A 21,864-nucleotide genomic window follows, 5' to 3' on the forward strand; every position below is an offset into this window, starting at 1 on the left:
CTTTGTGACATTTGAGCAGTAATGGCTTTCTTCTGGTGACTTGACCATGCAGCTCATTTTTCTTCAAGTGCCTCCTTATTGTGCATCTTGAAACAGCCACACCGCTATTTTTCATAGAGTCCAGTATTTCAGATAATGTTATTTGTGGGTTTTTCTTTGCATCCCGAACAACTTTCCTAACAGTTGTGTACAAAATTTTTGTTGGGGTACCTGACTGTCATGAATCCCCAATGGCTAGGGATAGCACAGGATAAGCAAAGTATAATAAATATCGGACGAGCTCTAGGGTGATGGAACCTGGGCTGACCGCTGCCCTACGCCTGACAAACGCAACTAGAGATAGCCAGGGAGCGTGCCTACGTTGGTTCTAGACGCCACGCACCAGCCTAAGAGCTAACTAGTACTGCAGAGAAAACAAAGACCTCACTTGCCTCCAGAGGAATTAACCCCAAAGATATAGTTGCCCCCCACATGTATTGACGGTGAAATGAGAGGAAGGCACATACATAGAGATGATGTATATAGCTTTAGCACATAGAGGCCCGCTGAAAACTAGAAAGCAGAATGACACAAAAGGGGACTGAGCGGTCAGCAAAAAACCCTAATCAAAAAAACCATCCTGAGATTACAAGAACCCATGTGCCAACTCATGGCACATGGGGAGAACCTCAGTCCACTAGAGCAACCAGCTAACAAAGAGACATTCTAAGCAAGCTGGACAAAAAACCAAACAACTGAAAATCAGCACTTAGCTTATCCTGAAAGATCTGGGAGCAGGTAGGCAGGAACCAAACAGAGCACATCTGAACACATTGATAGCCGGCAAGGGAAATGACAGAGAGGCCAGGTAAAATAGGAAACACCCAGCCTCTGATGGACAGATGGAAACCAAAGGCCGCAACCCACCAAAGTCACCCAGTACCAGCAGTAACCACCAGAGGGAGCCCGCAAACAGAATCCACAACAGTACCCCCCCCTTGAGGAGGGGTCACCGAACCCTCACGAGAACCCCCAGGGCGATCAGGGTGAGCTCTATGGAAGTCGCGGACCAAATCAGTCGCATGAACATCGGAGGCGACCACCCAGGAATTGTCCTCCTGACCATAACCCTTCCACTTAACCAAATACTGGAGTCTGCGTCTGGAAACACGAGAATCCAAGATCTTTTCAACAACATACTCCAATTCTCCCTCCACCAGCACCGGAGCAGGAGGCTCGACCGAAGGAACAACAGGCACCTCATACCTCCACAACAACGACCGATGGAACACATTATGAATAGCGAACGATGCTGGGAGATCCAAACGGAAAGATACAGGGTTAAGAATCTCCGAGATCCTATAAGGACCGATGAACCGAGGCTTGAACTTAGGAGAAGAGACCTTCATAGGGACAAAACGAGAAGACAACCACACCAAGTCCCCAACAAGAAGTCGGGGACCCACGCGGCGACGGCGATTAGCAAACTGCTGAGTCTTCTCCTGAGATAACTTCAAATTGTCCACGACCTGATTCCAAATGTGATGTAGCCTGTCCACCACCACGTCCACTCCAGGACAATCCGAAGACTCCACCTGACCAGAGGAAAAACGAGGATGAAACCCCGAATTACAAAAAAAAGGAGAGACCAACGTGGCCGAACTAGCCCGATTATTAAGAGCAAATTCGGCCAGTGGCAAAAAAGCAACCCAGTCATCCTGATCAGCAGAAACAAAACACCTCAAATAAGTTTCCAAGGTCTGATTAGTTCGCTCCGTCTGGCCATTCGTCTGAGGATGGAATGCAGACGAGAAAGACAAATCAATGCCCATCTTGGCACAAAACGTCCGCCAAAATCTGGACACAAACTGGGATCCCCTGTCAGAAACGATATTCTCCGGAATCCCATGCAAACAAACCACGTTCTGAAAAAACAAAGGAACCAACTCAGAGGAGGAGGGCAACTTAGGCAAGGGCACCAAATGAACCATCTTAGAAAAGCGGTCACACACAACCCAGATAACGGACATTTTCTGTGAAACCGGGAGATCAGAAATAAAATCCATGGAAATGTGCGTCCAAGGCCTCTTCGGGATGGGCAAGGATAACAACAACCCACTAGCCCGTGAACAGCAAGGCTTAGCTCGAGCACACACTTCACAAGACTGCACAAAGGTACGCACATCCCTAGACAAGGAAGGCCACCAAAAAGACCTGGCCACCAAGTCTCTTGTACCAAATATTCCAGGATGACCAGCCAACACAGAAGAATGGACCTCGGAGATGACTCTACTGGTCCAATCATCCGGAACAAACAGTCTTTCTGGTGGACATCGATCCGGTTTATCCACCTGAAACTCCTGCAATGCGCGTCGCAAGTCTGGGGATACAGCGGACAATATTACCCCATCCCTAAGGATACCAGCAGGCCCAGTGTCTCCAGGAGAGTCAGGCACAAAACTCCTGGAAAGAGCATCTGCCTTCACATTCTTTGAACCTGGCAGGTATGAAACCACGAAATTGAAACGAGAAAAAAATAACGACCAACGAGCCTGTCTAGGATTCAAACGCCTGGCAGACTCAAGGTAAATAAGATTCTTGTGATCAGTCAAGACCACCACGCGATGTTTAGCACCCTCAAGCCAATGACGCCACTCCTCAAATGCCCACTTCATGGCCAAAAGCTCCCGATTACCCACATCATAATTGCGCTCGGCGGGCGAGAATTTTCTAGAGAAGAAAGCACATGGCTTCATCACCGAGCCATTAGAACTTCTCTGTGACAAAACCGCCCCCGCTCCAATCTCGGAAGCATCAACCTCCACCTGGAAAGGAAGTGAAACATCTGGTTGACACAACACAGGAGCAGAAGAAAACCGGCGCTTAAGTTCCCGAAAGGCCTCCACGGCCGCAGGAGACCAATCAGCAACATCAGCACCCTTTTTAGTCAAATCAGTCAAAGGTTTAACAATACTGGAAAAATTAGCAATGAACCGACGATAAAAAATTAGCAAACCCCAAGAACTTCTGAAGGCTCTTAACAGATGTAGGTTGTGTCCAGTCACAAATAGCCTGAACCTTAACGGGATCCATCTCAATAGTAGAAGGAGAAAAAATGTACCCCAAAAAATAAATCTTCTAGACTCCGAAGAGACACTTTGAGCCCTTCACAAACAGAGAATTGGCCCGCAAAACCTGAAACACCTTCCTGACCTGTAGAACATGAGACTCCCAGTCATCAGAAAACACCAAAATATCATCCAAATACACAATCATAAACTTATCCAGATATTCACGGAAAATATTGTGCATAAAGGACTGAAAGACTGACGGAGCATTGGAGAGTCCAAAAGGCATTACCAAATACTCAAAATGGCCCTCAGGCGTATTAAATGCGGTTTTCCACTCATCACCCTGTTTTATCCGCACCAGATTATACGCACCACGAAGATCTATTTTAGTGAACCACCTAGCCCCCTTAATGCGAGCAAACAAATCAGTAAATAATGGCAATGGATACTGGTATTTGACTGTAATCTTATTCAGAAGGCGATAATCTATACAAGGCCTCAGGGAACCATCTTTTTTTGCCACGAAAAAAAAACCTGCTCCCAGAGGGGACGAAGATGGACGAATATGTCCCTTTTCCAAGGACTCCTTAATATAATTCCGCATAGCAGTATGCTCTGGCAGTGACAGATTAAATAAACGACCCTTAGGGAACTTACTGCCAGGAATCAATTCTATAGCACAGTCACACTCTCTATGGGGAGGGAGCGAATTGAGCTTAGGCTCCTCAAAAATATCCCTATAATCCGACAAAAACGCAGGGATCTCCGAAGGAGTAGATGAAGCTATAGAAATCGGAGGTGCATCATCATGAACCCCGTGACATCCCCAGCTTAGCACAGACATTGTTTTCCAGTCCAGGACAGGATTATGAGTTTGTAACCATGGCAGACCAAGCACTAGTACATCATGTAAATTATACAGTACAAGGAAGCGAATCACCTCCTGATGAACGGGAGTCATGCGCATGGTCACTTGTGTCCAATACTGCGGTTTATTCATAGCCAATGGTGTAGAATCAATTCCTTTCAGAGGAATAGGAACTTCCAGAGGCTCTAGACTAAAACCGCAGCGTTTAGCAAATGACCAATCCATAAGACTCAGGGCAGCGCCTGAATCCACATAGGCATCGACGGAAATGGAAGACAGTGAAAAAATCAGAGTCACAGACAAAATGAACTTAGACTGCAGAGTATCAATGGCAAAAGATTTATCAACCCTTTTTGTGCGTTTAGAGCATGCTGATATAACATGAGCTGAATCACCACAATAAAAACACAAACCATTTTTCCGCCTATAATTTTGCCGTTCACTTCTGGACTGAATTCTATCACATTGCATAGTCTCAGGTGCCTGTTCAGAAGACACCGCCAACTGGTGCACGGGTTTGCGCTCCCGTAAACGCCGATCAATCTGAATGGCCATAGCCATAGACTCATTCAGACCTGTAGGCGCAGGGAACCCCACCATAATATCCTTAATGGCCTCAGAAAGACCATTTCTGAAGTTTGCAGCCAGGGCGCACTCATTCCACTGAGTAAGCACCGACCATTTCCGAAATTTCTGACAATATATTTCCGCTTCATCATGCCCCTGAGAGAGGGCCAATAAAGCCTTTTCAGCCTGAATCTCTAGGTTAGGTTCCTCATAGAGCAATCCCAATGCCAGAAAAAACGCATCCACACTGAGCAATGCAGGATCCCCTGGTGCCAATGCAAATGCCCAATTCTGAGGGTCGCCCCGTAGGAACGATATAACAATCTTGACCTGTTGAGCAGGGTCTCCAGAGGAGCGAGATTTCAAAGAGAGAAACAATTTACAATTGTTCCTGAAATTCAGGAAGGTAGATCTATCTCCAGAAAAAAACTCTGGAATAGGAATTCTAGGTTCAGACATGGGAGTGTGAACAACGAAATCCTGTATGTTTTGAACCTTTGCCGCGAGATTACTCAGGCTGGAAGCCAAACTCTGGACATCCATGATAAACAGCTAAGATCAGAGCCATTCAAGGGTTAAGAGGAGGTAAGAAGCAGCTAGACAGCAATTAAGGGCTAGGCAGCAAAACTCTGAAGGAAAAAAAAAAAAAATTTTCCTTGAACACTTCTTTTCCTCCTGCTTCAGCCCAAACAATTAACACTTTGTGGGCCGGCTATACTGTCATGAATCCCCAATGGCTAGGGATAGCACAGGATAAGCAAAGTATAATAAATATCGGACGAGCTCTAGGGTGATGGAACCTGGGCTGACCGCTGCCCTACGCCTGACAAACGCAACTAGAGATAGCCAGGGAGCGTGCCTACGTTGGTTCTAGACGCCACGCACCAGCCTAAGAGCTAACTAGTACTGCAGAGAAAACAAAGACCTCACTTGCCTCCAGAGGAATTAACCCCAAAGATATAGTTGCCCCCCACATGTATTGACGGTGAAATGAGAGGAAGGCACATACATAGAGATGATGTATATAGCTTTAGCAAATAGAGGCCCGCTGAAAACTAGAAAGCAGAATGACACAAAAGGGGACTGAGCGGTCAGCAAAAAACCCTAATCAAAAAAACCATCCTGAGATTACAAGAACCCATGTGCCAACTCATGGCACATGGGGAGAACCTCAGTCCACTAGAGCAACCAGCTAACAAAGAGACATTCTAAGCAAGCTGGACAAAAAACCAAACAACTGAAAATCAGCACTTAGCTTATCCTGAAAGATCTGGGAGCAGGTAGGCAGGAACCAAACAGAGCACATCTGAACACATTGATAGCCGGCAAGGGAAATGACAGAGAGGCCAGGTAAAATAGGAAACACCCAGCCTCTGATGGACAGATGGAAACCAAAGGCCGCAACCCACCAAAGTCACCCAGTACCAGCAGTAACCACCAGAGGGAGCCCGCAAACAGAATCCACAACACCTGACCGTGGTTTTGTTTACACAGAGCCCCTGATTTTCCAATTGTTAATCACAGCTTGAATGCTGCTGATTGACATTATCAGTTCCTTTGATATCTTTTTGTATCCCTTTCCTGTTTTGTACATTTCAACTACCTTTTCCGTTAGATCCATTGACAATTCTTTTGCTTTCCCCATGACTCACAATCCAGAAACGTCAGTGGCTGGATGAAAGATGCAAGAGTCTGTCTGGATCCCAGAAGCTCAGATTTTATGCACACACACTAATTACAAGCAAACAGTGTTGTGAACTCTGTTTCCGGGCTCCCTCCTGTGGTCATGAGTGGTACTGTGTGAGTTCTCTCTTTGGGCTCCTCCTGGTGGCTCTTTTTGTTATTTTGCAGGTTTCTGGCAGGATCAGCTGTCTCGTCATCTGCTAGTTAGGTTTCCTATTTAATCCACCTGGTCCTTCATTCCTTGCCTGTTGCCGTTGTATTCAGTGCTATTCTGTTTGCTCCTGTCTACATCCGTTATCAGTCTCTCCAAGAGAAGCTAAGTTCTGTTTGCTTATTTTTGCTCATCTGTGTTCAAGATGTTTCCTAGTATATGATGAGTTTTTGTCCAGCTTGCTAATATGTGATTTCCCTGCTTGCTGGTGCTCTGGGGTGCTGAGTTGCTCCCCCCACATTGTTAGTTGGTGTGGGGGTTCTCGCATTCTCTGCGTGGATATTTTTGCATAGGGTTTTTTACTGACCGCACAGATCCCTTGCTATTTTCTGCTATCTAGCGTTAGCGGGCCTCATTTGCTTAACCTGTTTCATCTCTGCATTTGTCTTTTCCTCTTAACTCACCGTTATTATTTGTGGGGGGCTTCTATATCTCTGGGGGATTTCTCTGAGGCAAGTGAGGACTTTACTTTCTCTTTAGGGGTAGTCAGTTTCTCAGGCCGTGAAGAGACGTCTAGGATTTCAGGAAACGTTCCACGGCTGCCTATAGTGTGTGCGGTTAGGATCAGGTTTGCGGTTAGTCCAGTTACCACATCCCCAGAGCTTGTCCTATTATTTTCTCTTAGCTGGTTAGATTTGTGATCCTAAGCCACTAGGATCATAACAGTGCAACAGGCCAAAAGTGTTAAATGCATCGCAAAAGTGGGATAAGAGAAATCTTGAGTTCAATTTTTTTTTTCTGCTCTGCAGTCTGTCCTGCTTCTCTCCTCCCCTTAATCTCTGGGTGGCTTTGAGTTCTGCTGCAGATATGGATATTCAGAGTCTGACTTCTAGTGTGGATCATCTTGCTGCAAGGGTGCAAAGCATTCAGGATTTTGTTGTTCACAGTCCTATGTCTGAGCCAAAAGTACCTATTCCTGAGTTTTTTTCTGGAGATAGATCTAGGTTTCTGAATTTTAAGAATAATTGTAAATTATTTCTTTCTTTGAGACCTCGTTCCTCTGGTGATTCCGCTCAGCAAGTTAGAATTGTTATCTCTCTGTTACGCGGCGACCCTCAAGATTGGGCCTTCTCCCTGGCGCCAGGAGATCCTGCATTGCTGAATGTGGATGCGTTTTTTCTGGCGCTTGGATTGCTTTATGAGGAACCTAATCTGGAGAACCAGGCAGAAAAGGCCTTGCTGGCTCTCTCTCAGGGTCAGGATGAAGCTGAGGTGTATTGTCAAAAATTTCGGAAATGGTCGGTGCTTACTCAATGGAATGAGTGTGCCCTGGCTGCAAATTTCAGAGAAGGTCTTTCTGAAGCCATTAAGAATGTTATGGTGAGGTTCTCCACGCCTGCGAGTCTGAATGAGTCAATGGCTTTGGCCATTCAGATTGATCGGCGTTTGCGGGAGCGCAAACCTGCGCACCATCTGGCGGTGTTTTCTGAACAGAAACCTGAGTCTATGCAATGTGATAGGATTCTGACCAGAATGGAACGGCAAAATCATAGACATCAGAATGGGTTGTGCTTTTACTGTGGTGATTCAGCTCATGTTATCTCAGCATGCTCTAAGCGCACAAAAAACTTTGCTAGATCTGTCACCATTGGTACTGTACAGCCTAAATTCATTTTGTCTGTTACTTTGATTTGCTCTCTGTCATCCTACTCAGTTATGGCTTTTGTAGATTCAGGTGCCGCCCTGATTCTGATGGATTTGTCATTTGCCAAGCGCTGTGGTTTTATCCTTGAGCCATTACAGTTCCCTATTCCATTGAAGGGAATTGATGCTACACCATTGGCCAAGAATAAACCTCAATACTGGACTCAAGTGACCATGTGTATGACTCCTGCACATCAGGAGGTGATTCGCTTTCTTGTGTTATATAATTTGCATGACGTTGTCGTGTTGGGTCTACCATGGTTGCAGGCTCATAATCCAGTCCTGGATTGGAAAGCTATGTCTGTGTTGAATTGGGGTTGCCAGGGAATTCATGGCGATGCTCCCTTGGTATCAATTGCTTCCTCTACTCCTTCTGAAGTCCCTGAGTTTTTGTCGGACTACCAGGATGTATTTGATGAGCCCAAATCCAGTGCCCTACCTCCTCATAGGGATTGTGATTGTGCTATAAATTTGATTCCTGGTAGTAAGTTCCCTGAGGGACGACTGTTTAATTTGTCTGTACCAGAGCATGCCGCTATGCGGAGCTATGTAAAGGAGCCTTTGGAGAAGGGACATATTCGCCCCTCCTCGTCCCCTCTTGGTGCGGGATTCTTTTTTGTGGCCAAGAAGGATGGTTCTTTGAGACCCTGTATAGATTATCGCCTTCTAAATAAAATCACGGTCAAATTCCAGTATCCCTTGCCATTGTTGTCTGATCTGTTTGCTCGGATTAGGGGGTCTAGTTGGTTCACCAAGATAGATCTTCGCGGTGCATATAATCTTGTGCGTATAAAACAGGGCAATGAATGGAAAACAGCATTTAATACGCCCGACGGCCATTTTGAGTACTTGGTGATGCCTTTTGGACTTTCTAATGCCCCTTCTGTGTTTCAGTCCTTCATGCACGATATCTTCCGAGAATATCTGGATAAATTTATGATTGTGTATCTGGATGATATTTTGGTCTTTTCAGATGATTGGGAATCCCATGTGAAGCAGGTCAGGATGGTATTTCAGGTCCTGCGTGCCAATGCCTTGTTTGTGAAGGGTTCCAAATGTCTCTTCGGAGTCCAGAAAGTTTCCTTTTTGGGCTTTATTTTTTCTCCTTCTTCTATTGAGATGGACCCAGTCAAGGTCCAGGCTATTCATGATTGGACTCAACCTACATCGGTTAAGAGTCTTCAGATGTTCTTGGGTTTTGCTAATTTTTACCGTCGCTTCATTGCTAATTTTTCTGGTGTGGTTAAACCTTTGACGGATTTGACCAAGAAGGGTTCTGATGTGACTAACTGGTCTCCTGCGGCCGTTGAGGCCTTTCAGGAGCTGAAGCGCCGGTTTTCTTCGGCTCCAGTTTTATGTCAGCCAGATGTCTCTCTTCCCTTCCAGGTCGAGGTTGATGCTTCTGAAATTGGAGCAGGGGCAGTTTTGTCACAGAGAAGCTCTGATTGCTCTGTGATGAAGCCATGTGCCTTCCTTTCAAGAAAATTTTCGCCGGCTGAACGAAATTATGATGTTGGTAATCGGGAGTTGTTGGCAATGAAGTGGGCATTTGAGGAGTGGCGACACTGGCTAGAGGGAGCTAAGCATCGTGTGGTGGTCTTGACTGATCATAAAAATTTGATTTATCTAGAGTCGGCCAAGCGGTTGAATCCTAGACAGGCTCGTTGGTCGTTGTTTTTCTCACGTTTCGATTTTGTGGTCTCGTACCTTCCTGGTTCGAAGAACGTGAAGGCTGATGCTCTTTCTAGGAGTTTTGTGCCTGACTCCCATGGAGTTTCTGAGCCGGTTGGTATCCTCAAAGAGGGGGTAATTTTGTCTGCCATTTCCCCAGATTTGCGACGGGTGTTACAGGAATTTCAGGCGGATAGACCTGACCGTTGTCCATCAGAGAGACTGTTTGTCCCAGATAGATGGACCAGCAGAGTTATTTCCGAGGTCCATTCTTCAGTGTTGGCGGGTCATCCTGGGATTCTTGGTACCAGAGATTTGGTGGCTAGATCCTTCTGGTGGCCTTCCTTGTCGCGGGATGTGCGTTCCTTTGTGCAGTCCTGTGGGATTTGTGCTCGGGCTAACCCTTGCTGTTCTCGTGCCAGTGGTTTGCTTTTGCCTTTGCCGGTTCCTAAGAGGCCTTGGACGCATATTTCCATGGATTTTATTTTGGATCTTCCGGTCTCTCAGAGAATGTCTGTCATCTGGGTGGTTTGTGATCGTTTTTCTAAAATGGTCCATTTGGTGCCCTTGCCTAAGTTGCCTTCTTCCTCCGATTTGGTTCCGTTATTTTTTCAGAATGTGGTTCGTCTGCACGGCATCCCTGAAAACATTGTGTCTGACAGAGGATCCCAGTTTGTGTCCAGATTTTGGCGGTCCTTTTGTGCTAAGATGGGCATTGATTTGTCTTTTTCGTCGGCCTTCCATCCTCAGACGAATGGCCAAACCGAGCGAACTAACCAGACCTTGGAAACTTATTTGAGATGTTTTGTTTCTGCTGACCAGGATGATTGGGTGACTTTTTTGCCATTGGCCGAGTTTGCCCTTAATAATCGGGCTAGTTCGGCTACTTTGGTTTCGCCTTTTTTTTGTAATTCTGGTTTTCATCCTCGTTTTTCCTCAGGTCAGGTTGAGTCTTCGGACTGTCCTGGGGTGGATTCTGTGGTGGATAGGTTGCAGCAGATTTGGAACCATGTGGTGGACAATTTGATGTTGTCACAAGAGAAGGCTCAGCGCTTTGCTAACCGTCGTCGCTGTGTGGGTCCCCGACTTCGTGTGGGGGATTTGGTGTGGTTGTCTTCTCGTTATGTTCCTATGAAGGTATCTTCTCCTAAGTTTAAACCTCGTTTTATCGGTCCTTATAAAATTTTGGAAATCCTCATCCCTGTGTCATTTTGCTTGGACCTCCCCGCATCGTTTACCATCCATAATGTGTTCCATAGGTCTTTGTTGCGGAGGTATGTGGTGCCTGTGGTTCCTTCTGTTGAGCCTCCTGCTCCGGTGCTGGTTGAGGGAGAATTGGAATACGTGGTGGAGAAGATCTTGGATTCTCATATTTCAAGACGGAGGCTTCAGTATTTGGTTAAGTGGAAGGGCTATGGTCAGGAGGATAATTCCTGGGTTGTCGCCTCTGATGTTCATGCGGCAGATTTGGTTCGTGCCTTCCATGTGGCTCACCCTGATCACCCTGGGGGTTCTGGTGAGGGTTCGGTGACCCATCCTCAAGGGGGGGGTACTGTTGTGAACTCTGTTTCCGGGCTCCCTCCTGTGGTCATGAGTGGTACTGTGTGAGTTCTCTCTTTGGGCTCCTCCTGGTGGCTCTTTTTGTTTTTTTGCAGGTTTCTGGCAGGATCAGCTGTCTCGTCATCTGCTAGTTAGGTTTCCTATTTAATCCACCTGGTCCTTCATTCCTTGCCTGTTGCCGTTGTATTCAGTGCTATTCTGTTTGCTCCTGTCTACATCCGTTATCAGTCTCTCCAAGAGAAGCTAAGTTCTGTTTGCTTATTTTTGCTCATCTGTATTCAAGATGTTTCCTAGTATATGATGAGTTTTTGTCCAGCTTGCTAATATGTGATTTCCCTGCTTGCTGGTGCTCTGGGGTGCTGAGTTGCTCCCCCCACATCGTTAGTTGGTGTGGGGGTTCTCGCATTCTCTGCGTGGATATTTTTGCATAGGTTTTTTTACTGACCGCACAGATCCCTTGCTATTTTCTGCTATCTAGCGTTAGCGGGCCTCATTTGCTTAACCTGTTTCATCTCTGCGTTTGTCTTTTCCTCTTAACTCACCGTTATTATTTGTGGGGGGCTTCTATATCTCTGGGGGATTTCTCTGAGGCAAGTGAGGACTTTACTTTCTCTTTAGGGGTAGTCAGTTTCTCAGGCCGTGAAGAGACGTCTAGGATTTCAGGAAACGTTCCACGGCTGCCTATAGTGTGTGCGGTTAGGATCAGGTTTGCGGTTAGTCCAGTTACCACATCCCCAGAGCTCGTCCTATTATTTTCTCTTAGCTGGTTAGATTTGTGATCCTAAGCCACTAGGATCATAACAAAACAGGTCACAGGTGAGGATGTTACCTTTAATAGCCATTCAAACAGATTTGTGTCAACTTCTGTGCATTTTGTCAGGTTAAAATCATCAGGGTATGTGAACTTTTGATCAGGGCCATTAGGATGTTTTGGGTTGTCATTATGATTTAAAAAGAGAAACTCAGTAGTTTGACAATAAATGGCTTCACACAACCACTAACCATGAGTGGAGAAAATGTTTTGGTGTTATCTATATATATAATTGTCTAAGGGTTTTTCCGTCTGTCTGTCTGTCCCGGATATTCATTGGTCGCGGCCTCTGTCTGTCATGGAAATCCAAGTCGCTGATTGGTCGTGGCAAAACGCCCATGACCATTGCCACGACCAATCAGCGACGACCATAGTCTGGCAGCGAAATGACGCGCTCACACAGGGTTAATGTCAGCGTTAACGGACCACGGTGTAACGTACTCCGTTAACGCAGCTATTAACCCTGTGTGACCAACTTTTTACTATTGATGCTGCATATGCAGCATCAATAGTAAAAAGATCTAATGTTACAAATAATAATAATAAAAAAAAAGGTTATTCTGACCTTCTGACGTCACGCGCTGTCCTCGGCAGTGAAAGCGGCAGGTTCCGGTGCCATGGATGCTATGCGAGAAGAACCTGCCATGACGTCATGGTCATGTGACCGCGACGTCATCACAGGTCCTGAGCTCATACCAACCTTGGGACCGGAAGCTGCCGCGTGCACTGCACACAGGCGCCAGGACTTCAAGGGGAAGGTGAGTATATGTTTATTTTTTATTTTAAGTCTTTTTTAATCATGCATATAGTGCCCATATTGCTATATACTACGTGGGCTGTGTTACATACTGTGTTGGCTCTGTTATATACTACATCTCTGTGCTATATACTATGTAGCTGGGCAATATACAACGTGACTGTGCAATATACAACGTGACTGTCCAATATACTACGTGCTCTGTTATGTACTACGTAGCTGTGCAATATACTATGTGGCTGTGTCGGTTCTGTTATATACTATGTCGACTGTGCAATATACTACACGGCTCTGTTATATACTACGTGGCTGTGCAATATACTACTTAGCTATGCAATATACTACGTGCCTCTACAATATACTACGTGACTATGTTATATACTACTTGGCTCTGCTATACACTACGTCACTGACCAATATACTACATAGCTGTGCAATACACTACATAGCTGTGAAATACACTACGTGACTGTGTTATATACTACGTGGCTGTGCAATATACTTCGTGCCTGTGCAATATACTACGTGACTATGTTATATACTATGTGGCTCTGCTATATACTATGTGGCCTGTGCTATACACTATGTAGCTGTGCAATTCACTACGTGGCTATGTTATATACTATGTGGCTGTGTTACATACTACGTAGCTCTGTTATATACTACGTAGCTATTTTATATACTACATCGGTTGTGTTATATACTATGTCACTGTGCAATATAGTACGTAGCCTGTGCTATATACTACCTACATATTCTAGAATACCCGATACGTTAGAATCGGGCCACCATCTAGTCATTCATATTCTCTGAAAAAAGGCCAAGAAAGCATAAATTCTGCCCGGGTATGTAAACATTTGAGCACAACTGTATAAATGAGTTCACCTCTAATAGGTCATTTTCTAAGCTAAATGAGCCCAACTTTTCCAACCCCTCATCATATGAGAGGCCTTCCATCCCTTGTAATAATCTAGATGACCACCTTTGAACTGACTAATTTCTGAATATCCTTTTTAAAATGTGGATCACAAAACTGGATCCCATATTCTAGATGAGACTGTGAGCAGGTTGTGGGATGCAGTAATGGACATGAGACAGCGCAAGATTTAACTTGGTTTAGTGGAACAGGGGTATACTCCACGCAGGGAGGAGGTAGGGTAAAACTGGGGTTTAACAGTTTGGTATACGCGATGAGGTAAAGTGTATAATAGAGATAACAACAGTTCTCAAGAGTTAATTTATCAGTCTGACGGCTTCCTGACTGAAGAGTCCACAACAGGTATGGTGGTGCCAACATGGTCAGCGCGGGATGGATCTGGTGTCGTCCTGTAGGTGTCCTTGAGTCGAATCCCGATGGCAGTGGCTTGTCCTCTACGTTTTTAATGAGTTCCTTGGTTCTGGGTTTGCTGTGCAGGGTGCAGTACAGTCCACAACACTAACGGAGTCTAACGTCGCTGGCAGATGTATACAGGGGGATGAGAGCACAGTGAGTCACCTGGTCTTTCCTAAGCGGTGCCTGCTCATTACTCATGGACCCGGAGTGCCTGGCACCTCGAGTCGCAGGACCCAGCGGGCACATGGCAAGATACTGGTCACAGTCTTTGTAAGTTACCGCAGGAAAGCATGAACGCGGGCCTGCGCTATTTGGGTGCTCAGTAGTCGGAGCACTCTCTTGTCCCTGCCACGTGCTGTCTCTTCCTGCCAAGTCTGTCTGCTTATGCGCACGCTCAGGCTTTTTCCTAGTAGCCATGCCCCCTGCTTTGTCGTGTAAAGGTCGGTCCGGGTGTCTAAGTTTTCCCCCGGATAACAGAGGAGACAGCCCCGACAGTTCCGGACCCAGCAAAAGACAGGTACCCCGGTCCGGTCCTTCTTCTTACATGACCTCACCAGTGATTTATAAAGGGGTAATAAAATGTTGGGATCGTGGAATTTTATCTCTTTTCATACAACCTAAAATCTTGTTTGCTTTTGCTGCTGTTGCTTGACATTGAGTACTGCTGCTCAGTTTACTTGTAACCAGAATCCCCAATTCCTTCTCCTGTTCTGTAGTCCCAAGTATGGTCCCGTCTAATGTATATGTAGCAATAGGATTACTGCATCTTAGGTGCATTACTCTACATTTATCTACATTACACCTCATTTACTAAGTGTTTTAGCATGCGTACAGGAGAGTCACGAGTCATAACTGACTGATAAACAAATATTTGACCAATGTCTATCTCCTGGCCAGCTTTAATCATAAAGTATATTACTATATTACATGCAGTGCAATGCTGATACTTATTAGTTATATCGCTTTTCTTGCAGCAGTTTTTAACCAATCCTATTTGGTACTCTACTTGCCTTCAGAGCTGCATTCAGCATTCTTCTAGTTTGCTCTTGCTGCATCACTTGCAGTGCAGAGCTTGATCTGCTGTTGTGCTGTATTGGGGGAGATGTGGGGAAAAACAGGAATAAATTTCACTAAAATAAAAAGCAGAGCATTGTGGTAGGAGTTTAGTTATACCATTAATCCTGTGTCCCAGTGTCAGAGCCAGAATTGTGCATACAGCTTTGGATGGAAAGCAGATATCAACATTTGACCTGATGAAAAAATGGAAGGGCATAAATTCAATTTTCATCCTGCTTCTCCAAGATTCCTCTCTGTAACAGGAGGAGTGATGCCGCGCATCTCAGCAGTATTTTCCAGCACATTTTTGACTCAGTAGAATGGGTTACCATCGGGTGTAGAATCCTACCAAGATGCAGAGCATAACGCCTCCTGATACGGGGGGATTTCAAAGAAGCAGGATGATAATTGAATATTCACCCTTCCCTGTTTTCATCTTTCCTAATCCCGGCGTCTCTCTCTCTCTGAGTCTTTGTTCTTCAAAAATATGTAGAAACAGCTATTACACCTGTGAATCTTTCCTGACAGAGGCTTTGTAAGCGATTTTACTTGCCTGCATGTGGCGTCACGGAATTAATTTGATTTCACAGTTTATCGGCTTCTAAAGAAAATAAAGGAAAAAAATCTAAAAATAAAAAAGCAATAAAAAAATGAAAATAGATAAGAGAGTTCCATAGTAAGAATAGGCAGAGGCTGGATATGATGAGCATCCCTCCCGGTCTGTTAGCTGCCTATTATTACGGAGATTCAGCTTTTGCTTTGTATAGTCATGTAATGTGGTGTAATTGTTTGAGCCCTGACTTAAAATACAAAAAACAATTACGAATGACTTCATAGTTTCTCTCTAATACAATGTCTACTGGTTATGCCGTAAGAAATTAATTAACATCTGGGGCTTATAACGGACCTGTCCTCAGGGGCTAGTTTTTGTAATTGTTTTAATCATGCTGCTCCCCTGATTATTTTGTTGTTTTTTTGTGTTTGATAAATCCACTATACGGTCCCAGAGATAAGGACCTATTTATTAAGTGCTATTTCTATGGTCTTTATTAAGGTGGTGTGTCTTACAGGGTGACTATGCAAATCAGCCTATAGACACACCCCTATAGAATACTATTATCAACACCCCCTTAGTAAAAAAAAAACATAATAGCTCTAAATTAATAGGCTGATAACTCTGGAACCATATGGCTGATATATAAAATAAAAAAATAAATAAACTAAAAAAATAAAATACTTAGGTGAACAGTGGGAATAAAATAAGTGCAAAAACATACTATTATGTATTATGTACAGTGGAAACCCCCAATTCTAACTCCAACCCTAACACAGCCCTAACCCTAAGACCAACCCTAACCACAATCATAACCACAACACCACATAAACCCCAACACCACCCTAACCCCAACACCACACCGTAACCCCAATCATAACCCCAACACAACCCTAACTCCAACACAACCCAAACTCTAGCTCCAACCCTAACCCTATCCCCTACCCTAACCCTAGCTCTAACCCCAACCCTATCCTCCACCCTGACCTTAACTGCAAAGAATGGAAAAAAAATTATTTAGTTATTTTTACCTAACTAAGGGGTGATAAGGGGGGTTTGATTAACTATTTTTTTATTTTGATTGCTGTGATAGGGTCTAATCATAGTGATCAAAATGAACCAATAGGAAAAATCTCCTATTGTTGATGGGTACCGGCCAGCAGATCTCAGTGAGCGCACTGCGCATGCTCCCGCCGCAAGACACGGAGGGCCGAGGGATAGAGCAGGAGGTACCGGGGGTGACTCAGGGGGACCCCATTTCTTTCTCCTCTGGTATGCTAGATCATATCAGAGGAGAGAGAAATGAATGGGAATTAAGATTTTTTTTTTTGCAATCACCATTATTCGGTGAATAACGGTGATCACAACACTGGGAATGGTAAAAACCGAGCCGAATCATGATCCTGGTAGCCGAGACCTTTGGGGGCGCTATGCGCTTTTTTTCTCTTTTTTTAGAAAATAGTTTAGATTATGGCAGTCAATAAATAGGAATTTAGGATGAAAATTAATTTGTATTTTGTACCACCCCTTTACATAAAAATTATAATAATTTTTATAAACAAAAATCTGATAGTGACTAACATTTTCTTATATGCGTATTAAAGACTCATTAGTGGAAAATGGGTCTCCAAAGAAGGAGGATAAGAACCAATAAGCAGACCCGTGGAGGTTTGGGTTCAACAGAAGTTTAGTCCAAAGTTCGTTTCGGGTTCCCTCGATCTCCTCTTGTCTATCTTTCACTCTCTCTGAGAAATCTGTGTTCAATGTTCAGCACTAGTCACTCAGTGTCCTGTATAAAATCCAAACTTTGAATTTTGGGTTTACTCATCTCTACTTACAAATAATAGACAAAAAACTTTGGGAAAGTTTTGTAAAACTGCAAACTGTCATCTCAGGTCTGACTTTTCTTCATTGAAGTCCCATTTCCGGGGTTTGGTGTGAGGACCGGGCTGAACATGGCCAAGTTCTGATTTCACATTCTTCTTATGTTTTTTAGGAAGTCTACAAGTCAGATATAAGCTCGGTAAGGAACGATCTTATGTTTTCACATTAGACTCTGAGAGACTTAACAATCGTAGACTTCACCATGTGAAGATCAGCAGAGAAGGCCGGAAATTATCCATACAGGTAAGGAATCCGTTCACACTGATCTCATGTGCTGAGGTGCAAAGACCCAGAGGAGACTCTCCTTACATTGTGTGAAAATTTATTTTCATTGAAGGGGTTTTCCACTTTTAGAAAAATGGACTACAAATTTGCCTGACACATGAAATAACAAAATCAGATATTACTCACCCTCTTCGGGATCTGTGATTGCTCTCCGCCGCTGTTTCAGTCTCAGTGTTTTTTCGGCAACAGTGATGTTGCGTTGTCAACTTATATCACTGCTTCAGTCAATCATTGATCTCAGTGGCTCATGCCATGCATGTCGGCTGAGCGATGATTGGCTGCAGCAGTAATATGAGCTGTCAACGTAACGTGACCGCTTCTGCCAATTAATTAGCTCAGCAGAGAGTTTCATATAACTCGGTTGAGCACAGAGATTGGCTGCAATGGTTATTTGAACTGTCAATCTAATGTCATTGTTGCAGCCAATTGCTGAGTTTAGAAACCTGTGCCATATACCTTGGCTGAGAGATAATTGCAGCAGTGGTTTGAGCTGTCAATGTGACTTGACTGTGGCAGCCACTTAATTAGCTCAATAGTGGTTATGTTAGCTGTCAATGCAATGTCACCACTGCAGCCAATCACTGTGCTCAGCGAACTATCCCATCTTCTTTGACTGAGCCGCTGATTGGCTGCAGTGATAAAGTGGGCTGTTGATGTCATTTTTTCAGATAAAGATTGAGCTTACCTTGGTCGAGCCAGTGATCTCAGTGATTGGCTGCAGCAGTGATTTGAGCTATTGATATGTCACTGCTGCAGCCAAAGCATTAAGAAGGAAACAGATGGAGGTGAGAACTGTCTGATTTTCTACTTTTTGATGGAAGGCAAGTTTGGGGTTTACTTTTCTAAAAGTAGAAAACCCCTTTAACTGTCCAATAATCCAGAATATCTAATACATCATGCATCATGCCTTGTCTGTATTGGATTAAAGCATTTCTTTCTGTATATGTGAAAAATACCATTAGCTTCACTGTTGATTCCTTACAAAAAAATATTTGTTTCATTTGTTATGTTTTTATCCCTTTAAAGGGAATCTGTCAGCAGATTTTTGCTACCTCATCTGAGAGTGGCATGATGTAGGTAAAAAGCTGAATCCAATGATGTATCACTCAGATTATTGGGTGCAGCAGTTCTCACACAATCAGAGCTTTTAGATTTAGATTGAAGCAGAGCTGAGAAAGCTAACCCCGCCCACACCCAGCTCTTCATGTACAAAGTCTATAGGCAGTGAGGCACTTATCACAGGAAGGGACGTTGCCAGACTAGTCCGGCAATGTTAATCTCTTTGAAAGGGTGCAACACAGAGTAGTCCGGATGGTGAATGAGCAGCACCAATTAAGTTCCAAAGAAATTCAAGCTGTCCTGCAGACTCAGGTGCATCAGTGTCAGCATGAACTATCCATCAACACTTTAATTAAATTAAACTCTATGGCAGGAACCTCAGGAGGACCCCACTGCTGACACAGATACATAAAAAGCTAGACTGCAGTTTACCAAAATGTACATCAGTAAGCCAAAATCCTTCTGGGAAAGCATCTTGTGGACATATGAGACCAAGGTAGAGCTTTTCGGTAAAGCACATCATTCTTCTGTTTACCAAAAATGGGATGAGACCTAAAAAGAAAAGAATACAGTACCTACAGTCAAATATCGTGGCATTTCAAAGATGATTTGGGGTTATTTTGCTGCCTCTGGCACTGGTTTTCTTGACTGTGTGCAAGGCATCATGAAATCTAAAGGATACCAAAGGATTTTGGGTCACAATGTAGTGCCCAGTGTGAGAAAGCTGGGTTTGTGTCCTATATAATGGGTCTTTCAACACAACAATGACCCCAAACATACTTCAAGAAGCACCCAGACTTGGATGGAAACAAAGTGCTGGAGAGTTCTGGAGTGGACAGCAATGAGTCTGGATGTAAATCCCATGTGACACCTGTGGAGAGATCTTAAATTTCTGTTGGAAGAAGGCAGCCTTCAAATAGGAGAGACCTAGTGAAATTTGCTAAAGAAGAGTGGTCTAAAATTCCAGTTGAGAGGTGTAAGAAGCTTGTTGATACAGTTAGGTCCATATATATTTGGACAGAGACAACATTTTTCTAATTTTGGTTATAGAAATTACCACATTGAATTTTAAACAAAACAATTCAGATGCAGTTGAAGTTCAGACTTTCAGCTTTCATTTGAGGGTATCCACATTAAAATTGGATGAAGGGTTTAGGAGTTTCAGCTCCTTAACATGTGCCACCCTGCTTTTAAAGGGACCAAAAGTAATTGGACAATTGACTCCAAGGCTATTTCATGGACAGGTGTGGGTAATCCCTTCGTTATGTCATTTTCAATTAAGCAGATAAAAGGCCTGGAGTTGATTTGAGTTGTGTTGCTTGCATTTGGAAGGTTTTGCTGTGAAGTAAACATGCGGTCAAAGGAGCTCTCCATGCAGGTGAAACAAGCCATCATTAAGCTGCGAAAACAGAAAAAAACCATCTGAGAAATTGCTACAATATTAGGAGTGCCAAAATCTACAGTTTGGTACATCCTGATAAAGAAAGAAAGCACTGGTGAACTCATCAATGCAAAAAGACCTGGGTGCCCACGGAAGACAACAGTGGTGGATGATCGCAGAATAATCTCCATGGTGAAGAGAAACCCCTTCACAACAGCCAACCAAGTGAACAACACTCTCCAGGAGGTCGGCGTATCAATATCCAAATCTACCATAGAGAGAAGACTGCATGAAAGTAAATACAGAGGGTTCACTGCACGGTGCAAGCCACTCATAAGCATCAAGAATAAAAAGGCTAAACTGGACTTTGCTAAAAAACATCTAAAAAAGCCAGCACAGTTCTGGAAGAACATTCTTTGGACAGATGAAACCAAGATCAACCTCTACCAGAATGATGGAAAGAGAAAAGTATGGCGAAGGAGTGGTACAGCTAATGATCCAAAGCATACCACATCATCTGTAAAACATGGCAGAGGCAGTGTGATGGCTTGGGCATGCATGGCTGCCAGTGGCACTGGGTCACTAGTGTTTGTTGATGATGTGACACAGGACAGAAGCAGCCGAATGAATTCTGAGGTATTCAGAGCCATACTGTGTGCTCAGATCCAGCCAAATGCAGCAAAACTGATTAGTCGTTGTTTCATACTTCAGATGGACAATGACCCAAAACATAAAGCCAAAGCAACCCAGGGGTTTATTAAAGCAGAGAAGTGGACTATTCTTGAATGGCTAAGTCAGTCACCTGATCTCAACCCAATTGAGCATGTATTTCACTTGTTAAAGACTAAACTTCAGACAGTAAGGCCCACAAACAAACAGCAACTGAAAACCACCGCAGTGAAGACCTGGAGTAGCATCAAAAAGGAGGAAACACAGCGTCTGGTGATGTACATGAGTTCAAGACTTCAGGCAGTCATTGCCAACAAAGGGTTTTCAACCAAGTACTAAAAATGAACATTTTAGTTAAAATTATTGAATCTGTCCAATTACTTGTGGTCCCTTTAAAAACAGGGTGGCACATGTTAAGGAGCTGAAACTCCTAAACACTTCATCCAATTTTAATGTGGATAACCTCAAAAGAAAGCTGAAAGTCTGAACTTCAACTGCATCTGAATTGTTTTGTTTAAAATTCATTGTGGTAATGTCTGTAACCAAAATTAGAAAAATGTTGTCTCTGTCCAAATATATATGGACCTAACTGTAGTTACAGGAATCGATCAATTGAAGGCATTTAGGGTGTGCAAACAAATATTAGGTTGAGGGTGCCAACAATTTTGTCTGGTCCATTTTTGGGGTTGTGTGTGAAATTATGTCCAATTTGCCTTTTTTATGTCTGTTTTTTTGTGTTCTTCCAATACACACAGAGGCAATAAACATGTGTATAACAAAACATGTAATTGCGATAATTTTCTGAGAGAAATACTTCATTTT

At 43.9% G+C, this 21,864-nt stretch overlaps 1 protein-coding gene across 2 annotated transcripts in view; it reads left to right on the forward strand.

Annotated features, from left to right (window-relative positions):
- The window catches only part of LOC143773326 (contactin-associated protein-like 5), a 484,664-nt gene that overhangs the window by 429,374 nt on the left and 33,426 nt on the right, over positions 1-21,864 (forward strand). For both annotated transcript variants that reach the window (XM_077260812.1, XM_077260804.1), the window contains exon 20: positions 17,761-17,891. In XM_077260812.1, the coding sequence (XP_077116927.1) occupies positions 17,761-17,891 (131 nt within the window). The remainder of the gene's footprint in view (positions 1-17,760; positions 17,892-21,864) is intronic.

Source organism: Ranitomeya variabilis, chromosome 1 (genome assembly GCF_051348905.1).
Source record: "Ranitomeya variabilis isolate aRanVar5 chromosome 1, aRanVar5.hap1, whole genome shotgun sequence".
Lineage (NCBI taxonomy): Eukaryota > Metazoa > Chordata > Amphibia > Anura > Dendrobatidae > Ranitomeya > Ranitomeya variabilis.